The 17,329-nt window shown below is 36.7% G+C and overlaps 1 protein-coding gene across 9 annotated transcripts in view; it reads right to left on the bottom strand.

Annotated features, from left to right (window-relative positions):
* The window catches only part of LOC102066586 (protein furry homolog), a 223,907-nt gene that overhangs the window by 54,808 nt on the left and 151,770 nt on the right, over nt 1–17,329 (bottom strand). For all 9 annotated transcript variants that reach the window (XM_074535307.1, XM_074535306.1, XM_074535308.1 and 6 more), the window contains 12 exons: nt 17,007–17,098; nt 16,633–16,805; nt 15,394–15,554; nt 14,441–14,551; nt 13,090–13,244; nt 10,933–11,032; nt 10,460–10,631; nt 8,470–8,726; nt 7,939–8,085; nt 4,424–4,592; nt 3,582–3,672; nt 1,204–1,286 (listed from right to left, as the gene is read on the bottom strand). In XM_074535307.1, coding sequence (XP_074391408.1) covers nt 1,204–1,286; nt 3,582–3,672; nt 4,424–4,592; nt 7,939–8,085; nt 8,470–8,726; nt 10,460–10,631; nt 10,933–11,032; nt 13,090–13,244; nt 14,441–14,551; nt 15,394–15,554; nt 16,633–16,805; nt 17,007–17,098 — 1,711 coding nt within the window. The remainder of the gene's footprint in view (nt 1–1,203; nt 1,287–3,581; nt 3,673–4,423; nt 4,593–7,938; nt 8,086–8,469; nt 8,727–10,459; nt 10,632–10,932; nt 11,033–13,089; nt 13,245–14,440; nt 14,552–15,393; nt 15,555–16,632; nt 16,806–17,006; nt 17,099–17,329) is intronic.

Raw genomic sequence — 17,329 nt, 5'->3', positions numbered from 1 at the left:
TCTTGTCAAAACCAGGTATTTGTGAAGACTGTTCTGATAATATAAATGCTGTTCTGTCTTGAAAGATTTTTCATGCAGATGAGATTAGCGCCAGTGCTTCAATTAACATCTGGTGAAGCATTTTAAGTAGCTGCAGAACTAGAAAGCCATAAAAAATTCAAGACAAGTGTACTAAGCCCCACTGAGTTTAAGATGTTGCACACTTTCTTATGTATTTAAACACTGGAGTTTGTACATATACAATATTTTGTCAATACCGTGCTTCATAACTATGAATAATAGTTGTTGGTGTACATTAAATTATCCTATTCTATTGTGTTTTACAGTCTTTGCATATTTTGCAGAAGAGTATCAACAAAAAATTACTTGGATTAAAAAATATATAAAATCTTTACTTTTCATATCAAAATGCTGTTCCAAAATGATGTCTACAATACCAACCCAAGACACGATGGCTGATAAAGAACTTGGCCTGACTTTAATAAGCCAGTGATCAAAGTCAATAACAAGATCTTGACTTTTTAACATTTGCTTAATGCCTAGCCAAAATCTGTAAATTGAATTCACTCCAGAAAGGAAGTCAAACCATCCAGCTTTTCAGTTTTGCACTATTGTACAACAGTTAACTGGTTTTCTTTGGAATCTCTGCTGAGCACCAGTGTCCATTTACAGCCCATTTAGCAGAAATACATAAAGAACAAGAAGCTTGCTCAGGAGTCCCATCTCCCCTCTATCACTTGCTTGCACAGTGCAGCCCAAGACTGGTTGCAGAGAGCATATAAAAGCTAATGAGGAGATAAAACCTCATATTTGGAAACTCCTGAGCCTCTTTTCATGCTCATATAACAGCACTTGATTTGGAGGGATACGGTGCCAAATGGCACAAATCAAAGTGCTTGTTCTAATGCTCTTACAAGTCTTTTGCCTTGCCATGTAAGAAAGGCCCAATGTGTTACTCCCTGGAGGATTCTCTGCTGCTGCTCTCTGTGATGTTCTGTGGCCTTCAGATGGGTTTGACTCAACCCAGATTAAATGAGGTAAATTAATTAAATGAGATATGGAGGGGAAATAAGGACACTCCCTGCATGATAATGCTGCATTACTGTTTATACAGAACTTAAACAGAGAGGCTCTGCTCGTCATTGGAATGTTCTCCACTCCAACCAAAACACCAGAGATTTCATCAAATTGAATATAACTTACTTTTGTCATCATCATAAGATCCTCCAGAGCTATTACTGTACCTCGATTCTAGTCGGGTATGTGCTCTGATGACATTACTGAACCTTCAAATACAAGAAAAAAAATCTTCATTAAAAACAGTGACATGAAACATCTGGACTTTATGTTTACCAAAAAAAAAAAAAAAAAAAAAAGAGCATTTCCTTAAGCATTCACTTTTACACAGGAGTAGACAGCAAATGAATGTAATGCTGATTCTTTCCACAAAACATTTTTGCAGCCAGTTTCTGAGAAGTCTAACAGTGTGCTCCTGTGTCATGAGCCTTTAAAATTTAGCAAAAGGAAACTCTCATGCTACAAATGTGTGATTTTTTTTTTTAGCATGGTGCTAAAAATGCCAAGGTTGTGGGCTCAATCCCCATATGGACCATTCACTTCATAATTGGACTCCATGATCCTTGTGGGTCACTTCCAGCTCAGAATATTTTGTGATTCTGTGACTGAGTGGAAAGTCCAAAGCCAAGCCTGCACAGGTACCAAGCAGGGAAAACTACACCAGATCACCCTTCAAGAGGAGAATCCAGCAAATGCCAGAGCAGACCTAACAGAAAAGTTAAGGGACATGAGAGCCACAGAAAACTGCTCAGAGCTGTCCTCTAATCTTAGATTCATGCTAAGCTGACTTTTCCTGGTGATCTCCTTCGACTTCCTCCGCCTTGTGTTCCCAGGGTAATCAGGCCTGAAGTGGAATGAGAGGAGCCACACTGACAGCTCACACACTAGTGATGATCTAAAAACATCACCACTCCAGCAGAAAACTAATTACAAATAACCATGGATCAAACAAGAATATATTGAAGATTTTCTAGACAAAATTCAATTCAATTTCTTACTAATGTTCACACACCTTAGTGCAGGGTATTTCACTATACATCAACATATTACATTGTTTCCAAAGCATGTATCTCATAAGCATGCAATAAATTCCTCGTGCAGTTGACAAAATGCATTGTCAGCCCTCCAGTACATGTTTTTCTATCTATGACCCTCATTATTTCATATGTACTGGCATATGAAGTCCATATTAATGGACATTCTAAGATTGACACACTGGTTTTGGAGTGCAGATGCAACTTACAGCCAGCTTCAGTAACATAAATGCCAGCAATGAGTTCAGGCAAATTATTTTCCATTTTCTTCTGAGGTGTCTTTCAGCAGGATCCTGAATACCAGTATCAGGACATCATAATTTTCCTTTCATTTTTATCATAAAGTCTCTGGCAGATCTGCATTCTAAAAACTTTTTTGAGTCACATTTAAAACTTACATAAGATAAGAAATCCTGACTTGAACTACTGTAAGAGACATTTGCTCAACTTGGCTGTAAATCAACTGAATAAAAATTTATCTTAAAGCTATGCAGCCATAAACATTCATGTAAGGAATAATAAAAAATTCAGAGGAGAAAATGGTTTTATTATCCTTTTAAGTACATTTCTAGTGCAAATGTTAAAAAACAACACTTAGAGTCAAATCTGTTTTACTATCAATTTGAAACACATTGAGTGCCATTTTCTACTTACATTTAAATTAGCAGACACATCTACCTAACCTGACAAAATGCTACTCTAGTTTGTAATGGGAGAGAGTAAGTAATTAAAAAGTTTTGAAGTACAGAAAGGTTTACTCTCATAATTATCTCAGCACATCTAAGCCCTGAACCTTAGGGAAGGAGCATTGGACTACTGAAGTGATACTGGTGACTATCAGTGACTAATGAAATACTAATACACTAACTGACAAATGCTATTATAAATTGTCCAAAGTTCTCTTGCAAAACTAAGAGCTTTTCTATGAGAGAAACAATCTATATGTCTGTGGTCTAGGATCTGATGGCCTTTAGGCTTTGCATTTACTCATTTGTCATTTGTCAGTATGTACCATAAGTAGCAGAAGTCTAAAATGAATACATAATTTATAAGCAAGTTATTTTCCACAGCTGTCCCCTATAAAACATTTCACCTAGACAAAGGAGGTGACCTTGAAATCAATGATATAAATCTGCCAACTAAAATTTACTCACTGTCCATGAAATCAAATGGTGTGATCAAATCTGACTTCATAAAGATTTTAGTAGGATAATTCCTACAAAACCATGATCTCCTTAGCACAATTCACTGAATGTAGATTTAACAGTTCTTCCTTTACCATTAAACAAGAGTCAGGAACTAGAAACATGAGAATAGCTTAAGAAAAAGATTATGCATCTGCAATAATGCCACTTAGGCTCAATCTGAGCACTAGAGATCCTCACAGAACAATGCAGACCTTTTTTAACATCTCACCCTCAGCCTAGGAAAACACATATATTTTGGAGGGAAAAAACCCAAGCCACAAACCTTTCATCATTCTCTTTCACCACTCTGTTCTCCTCTGCATCAGGAAAACTATCTTGGCCAGCTACAACAGTGTTACTGCTGGAGGTGGTTCCTGTAAATGAGATGTGAATAAGAACACCTGTTACATGCAGCAGACAGCACCTGCAAAGCAATAAAAGCCTATAACTCACAGGGGATTTTAGCAGCTACAGTACAAGTGACCATCCTGCAGGTACTTGCACACACGAATGAATGAACACTGTTACTCCTACAGACAGGACCTGCTTCCATGGCTAGATGGTGTTAAGTTCACGTGCTCTGAGAAGCAGATGAACAGAATGATGGTCTTCTTACATTAAGCTCATGCTCAAGACATAGTCTATTATTTTTCAAGGATCGGGCAAAACATTTACAAGGTTAAATGGAGGTTGGTTCTTAAGTATATTTGACTACTGCAGCTTGGAAAAGGCGTTTCAAAACAGAACTGCCAAACTCTTAAGGCTCTCAGTTTTCAGGAAACTCTGCTTGATACATCTGCTGTACTCACTGCATCAGTGATGATTTCTTGTTCTAAGTAAAACAGCTACTAGAGAGTGGAGTTTTCAGAAGAGTGGCAGAATTTTGAACAGCATCAAGTATTAGTAATATGCTATTAAAATAGTTAAGATAATTAAGCAAATGTTAACAAAACATACACATTATTAGGAATGAAAAAGAACTATAATTGAGACATGCAACAAGGCCCTGATACTTGTACTTTATGTACACAGGTCTGAAGGGACGCAAAAGTAAGAGATTGTTTTTTGCAAAGAGATGAAGACTCAAAAGAGGGAGAGCATAAAGGAAACACATTCAGGTCATACCAGAAGCTGCAGCTGAGGCTTTGTTACTTGCAGCAAAACGGTAAAATGGAGGATTATCACAATGTTGGACGATGGGGTTCACTGGGTCGGTTTGCTGCAGCTCAAAAAGGAGTTCTTCCATTGTCTGAATAGTGTTATTGCGACACAGATATATTGCAACCTTCTTTATCTGTTGAAGAAAGTAGCAGTTGTTAAACTCTGACCAAAGTGAATTTCCAAAGGAATCAATGAGTGTTACACTGCCACTAAAATTATCTTGAATGCAAGTGTTGTTCCTGGACAGATAGCACAACCACATACAGTTCATACAGAAATAAAACTTCTCACTTTGACATCAAGATCATTTCCCCAGCAGACTGACTCTATGATTTAATTACTTCAAAGTTTTTGCTTACCATTCAAAATGAATTGTTTATGTATATAACTATGTAACATGCACATCTAAAAAACTCTAGCTGTGGCCACAAAGAGTAAGCCAGGCTTTGAATTGCTACTCACATCTGTAAGCAAAGTAATAGCCAATGGAAGTAAGGCAGAGCAATTATGTATACAAACTTCATGTATCCTGATTTGAAAAAATCTGAGAGTATCGTTTATAGACACTCTGGAAATTTCTACAAATCTTTTAATGAGATCTCAAACCTGCACTGCAGCAACGAGGACCCTTGAGACACTGAGACCAAATTCAGCTGTGTTCTGGAGGGAAAAAACCTTGATCACTATTAAAGGCAGAGACTCCCTCCAGCTCAAAACCACTTGATTCATACACTGGCGGAGCTAGGAGACCATATGGAGAATATCTCTCTGTGCTTGCCTGCTTTTTTAAAGATGTCCCTAAACAAGTTCATATAGGGGAGCTAATATATTAGACTGAACAGACTTTTGACCTCGCCAAGTATTGCTGCTCTTATACTCTTAAATACTTCCATTAAAATAACTTCCTTACTGCTTCTCTTTCCTTTTATTTTTCTTTTCCTTAGAGAAAATGCACATATGCAAAGTCTCTTTTACTCTACTGTGCTAAAAATTTCCCAGGGACTTTCCAGAGACAAATCCATCTCCTTCCTGAGGCTCATTTCTGGTTGGGCTCACAGTGCCATTTTCAGTTTCTCTCACCACTGCAGGGGTCAGATTCCCAACACGAGTTTTTGCTGAAGAGGTTTCTGAACTATAAATGCTCTAAGAAATCTTTCACTACATAATTTGAAAGAATGGGCAGCTCAGCAATTTGTACTGGAGCACTGGGAAAAAATGCTTAAAGGAAACGTAAGAGACAAAGCAATTAATTTAGATGATAAAAAATATTTAAAAAATGTGAGTCAGGCATGCTTTTGGCTTGGACCCACACAGGGAGAACAGATGGCCAAGGCACAAAGCAGCTGGTGACTGCCTCGGGGCACAGGGGGCTCCTAAAGGAGATGGGTAAACTGGCAATTTTGCAGCTCTGTGCTCTTTTAAGCCCAGGTGACCTGGAACCCTGCTGATAAACTGTCCAAATGATCTTTATTTGCAAACGTGTATCTGTTATCTGCATAATAATGGAAGACACATGTTTATGGTATCAGCAGTCTTGTGTAGTTAGCAGAGTTAGGTAGGATTTCTTATCTCTAAACTCCAGGGCATTAGCAAAACACTGAGCAGATGCATGTGATAAGAGCAGTGTATTTCCCTACTCCAGACAAAGCTATCAGCAAAGGAGTGACTCATAAGCACAGTCTGGCTTCCTACAGAAGCTAAAAACTTTTTCAGATTTTGCAAAATCTGAGAATCAGACTTTTAACTCAACATTACAGAACACAGACTAACTGGGTGGTAAAACACAGGGGAGCCTTGTCAGCTGCTGCTGCCACCAGCCACGAGAAGCTGAGTGGGAGACCAGAAAAGTGCCACAGGCAAAATAGGAGATGCTGAGCAGATGAAGCTGGAGATGTCAGAACAGACTGCTCTCTTTGTGAAGTAAGAGGACTGTACTGTCCTGGAAGAGGACAGGACTGAGAAAGCCAAGGCTTTGAGCCAAAAAAAAAAAAGAATTTAATAAAAAAGTGCACTGAATGGAGGAGGTTTGAGGAAAAGCTGCTCAGAGCTGTGGCATGGCAACAGTTATGGAAAAAGTAGGTGCTGAAAGCTTTGGCTTGGCAAGTATCTGGATGGGGGATAAGGTGTGCGAGAGGCTCCTGGGCAAGAGGTAACAGGGTTATCAGGTTATCGGGCTTTTCCAGTCAGGTTACATTTGGAGTCAGCACAGGACTACTACTCCTTCCTCTCAGAAAACTACCCTGTCCCTTTTGTAAGCTGTCAGAAATGAGGGCAAAACAGCCCTCAATTTCTGCCTTATCTCTAGCAGGTGATTTCCACTTGCTCTCTGCCAACATAGATGGAGACCACCTTAGTCCCAAATCTGTCATAGACTGTAGGATGAGGCAGGTTGGAAAGAAGCTGGGAAGTCCCTCATCTAACCTCCTGCTGAAAGCATGGTCAACACTGAATGGAAAGCCTCTGTAACAATTGAGGGAAAGATTTCATTTCAGATCAACCCCTTTGCTTTCCTCTCATATAAACATTGAGCTTTTTCTTACACCAATTCCACTTTCAAATTTTTCTACTTTTGACTAGCTAGGCATATATATACATTGATTTGAGAATATAGAGCAGTAAACCCTACAAATGAAAGGAAACAAATGTGATGCCTATGATACAACAACATTTTGAGGATTTTTACAGGCTTCTTTATTTTCTTTATTCTAGTATGCATAGCAGTCACTATAAACACTTTGGGCAAACTCTTATTTCAGCATCTGTAAATGAAGTGTGTTTATGAAGCTTTTTAGATAAATTTCAGTTTTATTTCAGGGAAATAAATGGAAAGAGGCTAACTATTAAAAAAAACCATATTGTAATTTGGCTGGAAAATTCACTAAATTTAGATTCTGTTTCACTCAGCAACTGAGCAATAAGGAACATGGGAATGGAAGTAGCCTGTTTTTCTCAGACAGCCCTGATTTTATTTTAACTTGAATAATAACAATATCCAGCACAGTTTGAGTTGCACATTGCAGCAACTGTTAGATAATTTATGACAGTCATGCAGAGGCAGAAGCTGATATAGTAAGCTTAAAAAGGTTAACTATCTTCTGTCTCTTGAGATGTCCCATGGAAAGCTTTAGTCTGCTAAAGAAAAGGATGTAGCATTTTCTAGCAATGTAAGGCCAGTCTCTGTTACTGTACCCATTCACAGACATGCAAGGTTTCTCTTTGCTTGAGAGAAACCCACCTCTCAGTTGCAATGGGGTGTGCTCTGCTGCTGCAGGCCGAGATTCGAACTACTCCATTTCTTTTTTTTAAATTTCAGTTTCCTGGCACTTTTATCCCTGCTATTTCATTTTCTGCAGTGTGTTGGGGAGTATGTTGGCATTTCTTGGTTTTGATAATGAAATTAATTTTCTGCAGGTAATAGCCGTTTCCTTCACTACAACCTGTGTAATTAGCAGTAAATAAAACAAAGTGCAAAGACTTACATAGGGTAAAAGGATGGTATCACTGCTAACACCACACAAACTAATGAGGAACTGCAGAGTTATCCTAAGGTTGTTACTCCATTTTTCATTGTTGGCCAAAGCATTCCAGACATTTTCCATCTCTGGTCCAGGAATTTCATCTCCATACTGCAAAAAATCATAGGCATACATTCCTTGAAATATGCAGACTTCCAAACCAAAGCATGTTCTTTTACAACATTTTCTCACGCAAAAAAACCCCCAGTGAAATGCTGTAAAAAGTTACAAAACAGTATTTTAAATAGCTACCTGACAGATTTCAGAGCAATAAGTATATTTAAAACTATTTAGGTTCTGATCCACAGAAGGACTTAAATCATAAGAGAACATAAATTCTTGAGGACTATAAATTTAGAAAGTATTCCTAAAATTAAGCGGGTTTTATTTGATTGCACAGACTGTTCCAGTGTAAAATTTCTGGTACTGGAGGGAAAAAACAAAAATTTTACAGGTTAGTTTCTTTGTTTGATTTGTTTCTTTTTTTTTTTTTACCTTGGCTGTCATATACATGAGATTATTAAGAACCAGAGAGGTGGCCTCAGGCGAGCCCCAGCCATTGCCTTTTAGTCCACTTGTGACTGCTATTTCCCCCTCCTTGTCCTTCAGTTCATCTTCTGGAGTGGTAGGGCTCGAGCCAGGGAGGAGCAGTCTGTTGTCTACCAGTTCAATATTATGAAGCCATGGTAGCAGATAGGTAAGCATGATCTGTCTTCCGTTTGGATGTGTTGTTGGAAATCGCTGGCTTACCTCTAAAACAGTAAGAGTTGTAAAGGACAGCATATTAATTTATGATCTAAACCCTAAATGCACTGTTTAAATCACATTTCTGACATTTGTTAAACTATCTGATGGTTTTTACTTTGCACACTACAAGCACAAAAACCATGTTCTTGAATTTCCTGAAGAGAAACATGGAATTACTTTCATAATAGCAAGCAATTGGTCATATATTCTGTCTAAAATAACTAACTCAGTCTGCGCTTAGAAACAGAAAGTCAACCCTTGTTACTGTGCCATGATGCATATTAAGTAAGATGGATGCCAGTAAAGAGGAAAAAGGATCATTCAGTTACTGGTGGTTACTCTAGAATTCCAAGAGCTTCTGGAGAATATACAGAACCGTTCTTCAGATTACAAATGCCTCACTGGCCTCCAGGTTTCTAAGCTATACTTTAAATACTAAGGCACTTAGTATACTGAGTTTACAAAAAAAAAAACATCTTGCATATATTGGGATCCTACTTCCTGTGGGAATGTCTATGAAATTCATAGCTGGCTGTCAGTTCAGGAATGCTTGCATACAGCACTTTATATAGTTTACAAAAAAAACCCCAAAAACCCTGGCACTGTAAGGCAAAGGGATTTGGAAAATCTGGGATAAGAAATACAGCTTCCTGCCAAAGTGAACCACATTATCTCTCTGTACCAGAACTCTTCTGTAAAATCAGTACAGCAAACATTTCCTTTTTTAACTCACTCCCTGGTTTTTAAAAATTGTGAAGACACACACTGTTCTCTCCTCCTCATGATTCTAGATGTATAGAAATGATGTCTCACTTGGACTATAATATCTGATATATCTGAGATTTTTTAAAATGACACAGTCATTACAGCAACATGAGTAACAGAGATAATGAACAGCATTTGCTTAATGACAAATGAGCCATCAGAATTTCCCTACACCAGTTATTTATAAGTCATCGTATCTTGGGCACTGAGAAATGTAAGGGTGATGTATTGTTCCTTTACCCTCCCTCCAGCCCCTACAGACTGAGTAAAAACAACATAAAGGGATTTTAAGAGCCAGTAAAAATTCCCACGATTACAGACATTTGCATTCTGCTATTTAAAAACTAGAGCAACACATAAGATTGACTAAACCAGATAGATATGTCTCAAAACATCATTGTTCCCAGGAATGGCCTCAATTCTGATTGGTGCTCCTGCATTAACATTTTTTTCAGTAATTTTGAAAAAAAATATATTTCTGGTAAAATTAAAAAAAAAGTGCTGAGACATGCAGATGCGGCAAATAACAAAAGGTAGAGATCACTCAGAGTAATTTGAATCATTGGTAGAACTGGACACAGGCAATCAATTTGCTCAAAGTTAAAGTCATATTTGTACAAAATGAAGAAATACATCCTCACAATGATGATCTTTGTAAATCCACGTGTAAGAAGAATCCCATGAGAACCCATCACAGTAGAGTTTGCCAATGTCATTTTAACTCACTCAGGACACTTGTAAATTCAAAGTTACCCCAAGGTCACATAAGTGGCACAGAGTCCCCAAAGAGGGTTTCCGTACTTTGTGTGAATACCTCTAGGAAATATATATTGGATTCCTCAATCTGATTTGACCTGAACCAGAATAAAAACAGGTCAAGCTAAATTTATAAACAGAACTGTGGTTCAAAATGGTAGCAGTCTGACATTTGTAAAAATGTAAAGGAGATAATAAGTCAAACAAATACGGGTACCTGAAAAAAGTGGAAGGGTAAGTTCAGGATACATCCTTGCTAGTTCATACGAAAGAAGGGCAAGTGAGACACTATAAAGAGGTGGCAATGGACCATGTGTCCCATACAAGATACTGCCTGGTCTTTGCTCAGCTACCTTTTTTGAATAAACAAAAAGCTTTGATTCAAGGATCTATAAAAGACAAAAGAAAAAAAAGAAGGAATGTGACAATAAACATTTATTAAATCAGGAAATATCAGCATTTGAAGTTTAGCTATCAGAGAAAGCTCTATATGTTTCAGAATATATGCTCCAAATATGAAAGACACAATAACATTCATTTTTACATAAATATTCTTGTAAGTTTTTATAGCCAAGACAAAACTGATTGTTTCTTTTCAAAACAAAACTAATGTACAAATAACAGTACTTCATAAGAAGTTCACCAAAAAAGTCTCCAAGGGCAGGAGGAAAAAAATTAGCTGATACATGCCTGCATAAGTTGCATGGAAATTTCATAAATCTCTCTGTTGGTGTCAGATGCCTTGAACAGCACCAAATTTAAAAGCGTCACAATATCAAAAGGATAGTTCCTAGAAGAATAAACAGAACATTTTTGTGAATGCTGGTGAGGAATGCAGATTATATTCACTCTGATTTACTCGGTAATATGGTCTAAAGAGAATGTCATCTTTCTTTTTTCTCTTCGACCATCAGAATATGGGAAAGGGAGCTCTTATGAATACATACTGCATGATCAAAGGACCATCTGGTGAATGGGAAGAAAGAAAGGATTATTTATAATTACCTTGGACCAATGCTTAGGAATGCACTGAGTTACTCACAATGAGAAATGGAATACCTGTGTCTATGACTGTTGATTCATTTTAATTTATAGCATAAACTGTTTACAGGACAGCCTGACACCCATGAAAGAAAATGGGGAGCATGAAAATTTCCAGCGATAAAGAATTTCTTAAGCCAAGATGCAATTAATATAGTCCCTTTGGACAAAGGACACTATCTCTGATATGAACATTCTAAGGTATTAGACAATTCTATGAAAATTTTTTGCTTTCAAAGAGTAAACACTAAGAAATGCTTCATAAAGTCTGCTATCTATAAAGTCAACGTCAATTTTAAGGTTAAACATATCAAAGTGTTAACTTAATGAGAACATTGTTAGAGGAGTAAATCCCACATCACAATATTTGGATTTGCACTAATAGGTTTCTGTTTTCTCCTGATGATTTGTAAATGCATTGATTGAATTGTGAACCATCAATTCATCACCCTAGATGTCAGTTACAGTGCTCCTGGATGGGCTGCAGGAAGCCCATTTGGACTTTTTAATATGGCAGATACATGTGTGGCATGGGACATTCTTGGTCATTTCATATACTGACTGCAAGCCAAGCTCTGTAACTGGCTCTTTGCCCTTCCACTGCTTAAAAAACAAATACAAAAAGAAAATAAATGAAGGGAAGTGGCTTTGTAGAAAGTTGGATGGACACCATCAATTGCTGCTCATTTTACAGGCAGTTTAAGCAGTGGTTTCCTGATACATTTTGATAGATGATAGAGGAAAAACTATTAACAGCTTTCAAATATTAATAAAAATTCCCAGCTTGTTAGAAAGAGGACTTTCCATTCAAAATAAATCACAAAGATCATACTCTCAATTTTTACTGTAAGAATGGAAAAGAATAATTTTTAGGTCACAGTGGCACACGTAACACAATTTGAGGAAAAACTACTGACTGAAATGGCAATGTTTCTGTGTTCATTAAAATAAAAACCTTGTTAACATCACTGAATTTGCAAACACCAAATTCCATTCATATTTCTAAAAACCTCCATGTAATGCAGCCTCTAGTCTAGTTGTTCCTGCAAGAACAAAACAGTTTTGCAGGAAAACGATGAAATTTGTGACTTATTTTGATTTTCCAAATCAAAATTATTTCTCTACTGAGTATTTCTCTATGCTGATCAGACATCTTACCAAATTATGCTTTTGAAGAGTAAATTTTCACATTTATTTTAATAAAATGCAACTTGTTGAATTATCTAATTTCTCTATAAATTTTGTCTTTGAAAATGAAAAAAAGGGATAGAGTTTTATGAAGGCCTGATACAAAAGCAATATTTGTACTAATTTCCTCATGTAGCTTTGTGCTTGCTCAGCATTAGCAGTAATGATGATACCAGTTGACAGGCAAGGAACTAAATAAATCAAATGAAAGCCAGTTTAGAAAAAGAACATGACTTTCAAGATAATGACAAGTCAAAATAATAACTTTCAAGCTATTGACATTGAAAACATTTTTCCTTTTATAAATTAAATTAAAAACCATGCCAAATCTCTTGAAAACAGATTTATGACCTACATTTAAATAAAACTGTTGTAGTTTTGTTTGTATCTTTCTGAGCAAAATAACATCAACATTCCCCAGATTTCAAATGCACCTATAGTAAGAACATCTTCTACCAAGCACATCACTTTGTTTTTGGAATTATGAAAATTAAGCGATACAGTCCCAAAAACTGTTTGAGAATATATGTGTGTAACCAACAGCTCCTAACAACACAGTGAGCAGAACCTCCAGTTTTCTTTACGTTTTAAAGTATAGATTAATAAATCAATTAATACCTGCTTCCACACACAGTTGCAATGGCTTTGAAACACCCAGAGGCAAGCTGGTATGATCCTGTGTAACATCGATCTATTGCCCAGTTGAAGAGATTGATCTGATCAGGATTCAGCTCTAGCAACAGGACTACAACTTCACAGCCAAGCTGGTGAACCTGAACAAATGTCAAAACATGATAGATACATTCATTCTCTAAAATTCTCAAGAGTGACACAGGCAAAACAGGGCAAAAATGGAAAATTCAAGTATGGAAGTAGAAATCAGAACATTTGTAATTGATTTATTTTAGGGACATCAGAGTTGGAATGTGACTCAGGCTTCAATACTCATCACTTGAAAAAATGGTATGTGCAAAGACTACACGAATGAAATAAATTTTCCAAAATTTGGCACAATGACAAAAAAAAAAAAAGCAGAATTTTTGGAAAATCTAAGATACTTGGTAAGTGTTCTTGGGCAACTTCCTTTTATATCAATTAACTGACTTGTTAACTATTTCCTTCTTCATGTGAATTTCACAGACGACAAGCTTTCAAGTTTATCCTTCTTTTGATTAACACAGAAACAAGGCAGACAAAGAAAAATACCTTTTACAAGACTGAAAATGTGTGTTTAATCCAACTACATCAATCAATCTAACAACTCTCCCTACAGACTGTGTATCCCTTAATGCTGGTACCACCGCTGCTACAAACACATCACAACTAAGGCTTGGACTTCTTGCTCTTTCAGTACAGGGTAGTGCTGGCACTACATTAATATCAATGCCTATTAATATTCTGTCACCAAGTGTAGTGACTGCTTGTAGAGACTGCGTATAACTTGCATATATCTTTATAGCTCTGTCCCTAGCAACATTCCAAAATCCCATGTAATTTCTGAAGGATTTTCTCTACAGCTATTCATTCTTTCTATAAATTGTTCAACCTTATTTTTTCCTAATCAATTACCATTCCCACAGCCTCTATCCTCTAGCTGCATCACATGTATTTATTTACATTCTGCTATTTGCCTTTCCTTAGTAGAGTTATGTGGGCTGGTATGAGACTTTTAGGGAGAACAGCAGGACAAAGTGCAAGATACCAAAAGGGAAAGTGAGAGTTGTCTCACTCTTTCCACTTGATATAAATCACCAGTCTACTCCTCCTCAATCAGAGGCAGTTGAATCAGCTGCAAACACAGAACTATGACTATGTACGTACAAAGTCAAGTCCATCTTCCCAGAAATGGAAAATGGCAAGATTAATCCATTCATATTCTTTAAGAAGAAAGAAAACACTTTACAAACTCTTCACTCACTGAGTACAGTGAGAGACTGCTCATCAGTGTGGCATTTTGGTCAGTACTTACACGTAAGTCTTGACAAGCCAGAATGTTATCCAGCCATTTGTAAAGATATCCATCGGGGGAAAGACCCACATTATCAAACACAGGTCCACAGCAGAGCACAGCCGACATGGCCTGGAAGCACACGGAACTTCAGTCACACAAACAGTACCACAATAAACCTTTCAGAATTATTTCAGTCCAGGCCAACAATTTTCAAGTGGCAGGACTGCCACTTGCTTTCTGTTTGGAGAGAACTATGGTGGAATTGGTGACAGCTGCCTGACTGGTAGAATTCAATTATTACTTTGTTACAGATTTTACTGGATTCCAGATCATGCTCAAAGCACTTTGAGGGGAGTACTATCTTCAAGATCTCTTTTGTGATTTTTCCCAGTATTCACAAAACCAAGCTGCAAAAACAATTAAAATACACTCAGATGTTTCAATAGCATGTTACTACAAAAGTTAAAACTGTTTTACAGCAAGTGGTGCAGCTTATATAAGTACATAAGCTATTACTTTCCCAGCTTACTCATGCAGGGGAGTTGCAACTCTTTTTGCCACAGAAGTACATTATTGCTGAGCATGTCTCCAGGCAAGCGTGGGAGGCATTCCTGAGTTGTACATTGGTACAGATTCAGTATCCTGAGGTACTGCATCTGAACTACACCTAATTTCAGAACCTAAGAGCTCCTTGCTGAATCTGCTAACCCATTAATGAACAGCTAAGTAAAATTTCAAAATGCATTCTGTTTTTTAAAATAATTAGCCTTGAAAAGTGTCAACAAAGAAAAAAAAATTAACTTCAGTGCTATATTCTATGATACCACTGTACATTTGCATATGAACATACAAATTTGCACCAAGTATGCAAATTCAAATTTCTTTGAAGTAAAAGGAAACAGACTCCACAACAACTTGTATTTTCACTGAAAAAACTGCTGTTACTGCTTTGTATAGTGAAATTTTAGTACCTTTAATGCACAATACTGATATCTTGTAATCTGGTGATTTCTGTCACTGTAACGGTCCAGTGGTGTGAACATAATACTGAAAGGTCCTGCCCACTGACTGAATAAGATGAACAGGTGATGCCTCAAGCTCTGCTGAGGGAAGAGAAATCTCCTGTGGTGAACTAAGTGAACAGAAATAGAAATAGTTGTGATTTGTTAATATTAAATACACATTCATGTGGCACAATGATGACAGGATTTTCAAATTTCTACAAAAAGAGAGGAGATTTTATATGTTCAGCATAAACTTACTCCAAAGTATCTAAGCTCCTTAAAAAAATCAAACCAAGTGAGTAAGGTGCATCTTATTTCTAAGAAACTTCAGTTTTGAATTAATGTATAGTTACACAAACATGTATATCTGACTATAGAAAAAAATAGCATTTAAGGATCTAATTATAAAATCAGCATTTTTCACTGCCTCCTGCATTCCTTTCATGGCAAATATTTACTTGGTTTTTCTGATTCCTTAAATGTGAGCCTAAACAATGCACGTGTCTCACTCTAATACAGTAATAGGTAGGGGCAATAAATAAAAGAAAATTGGTGGCTCTTTGTTTATAAAAAAATATGTGGTATATATTCTGAACAGCTGAATTACCTGAGCAAATGAAAAAAAAAGCAGACCTCATCTTCCAGTAATTACATTCAGGCCTTTAAAGCGGAGGCTTTTTTTTTTTGTTTTTTGCTAATGTAATTATGTTATATTTCTGAAGTGATATTGCAATATATAAAAAGCATGAAATCAACTGGATAAATTTTTGTGATACAGTTGAGTCAGGTAACATGGGATAATGTCTCAACACCTTGGGCAATGTTTTCACTGCATTTAATATTGCACATTGTCTGCTTGTACTTGTATTTTTTAAGGTCTGTCTGAGTTTATGAAGAGTCTGGCAATCAAGTCATATGGGAGAAAATAATAAGAAGAAAACTAGAGTCCCTGGAGGTCATAGACAATTTCTTTGCTAGGCTTTTAAAGAGGTGATTCTTAGACATGACTATTACAAGCTTCATCAAGCTTTATTGGTATTTTTATTTCAATCTTGGTAGACTTCTGAACATTTTCTTTTTCTACATTCCACTTTACATTCATTTTATGAAAATTCAAAAGCAGGGAAAAAAGCACAGACAAAAAAAAAGGAAAGAAAAAAATTACTTTTCCAATACTTATATTAAATGCATAATTTAGCTCCATACCTGGAACACACTGTATCAAGTTGGCAATCATTGCACTGAAATGTGCTCTCATATCCTTGAGGATCTCAACTTCTTTATCATTTTCAGCCTCCAAAAGCATGCGAGTCAGATCAACATACTCTAAGAACAAGGCTCCAAGGGCTAGTGTATCTCTTTCTAAGGCTCCATTTGTACTAGCATAAAGGAAAGTTGCACATTAATATAGAATAACAGAGTAGTTACACTACAGTTTTCTGCAGAAACGCATGCAAATCTCTCCATATCTGATAGACCACACAATTCTTCAAAGAACATACTGACATAATCTCAGTGTGGCAAACACTGAAAATTGTTTCATGTAAAAATCCAGTATTTATGAAGAGTGATAGTCCTACCTGTCACTTATAACACCAGCATCAGCAAGGAGTTCAAAAATTCGCAGTAGCTGCAGTCTTAGTAGATCTCGTCGTTCTCGACGTTTCTTGTTCTTGGAATTTAAAATAACAACAATGTTTATATGCATAGGTGCACACATTAAAAACGACTAGCTTTAGAAATGCCAGTATCACAGTGAGATTTAAGAATTCCAGTTCAAGAATTTTCTTCACAAAGGAACCCAAGTACTTTTGGATATTCCACTATATCATTGTGCTTATACATCAACAAGGAACTGAATATGACCAATTTTTTGTCTTTGTAAATATTCTTGGAAAAAATA

This window comes from Zonotrichia albicollis, chromosome 2, assembly GCF_047830755.1.
Source record: "Zonotrichia albicollis isolate bZonAlb1 chromosome 2, bZonAlb1.hap1, whole genome shotgun sequence".
Classification (NCBI taxonomy): Eukaryota; Metazoa; Chordata; class Aves; order Passeriformes; family Passerellidae; genus Zonotrichia; species Zonotrichia albicollis.
Note: the sequence above shows the minus strand (reverse complement) of the source record. Positions and strands in the feature narration are given on the sequence as shown.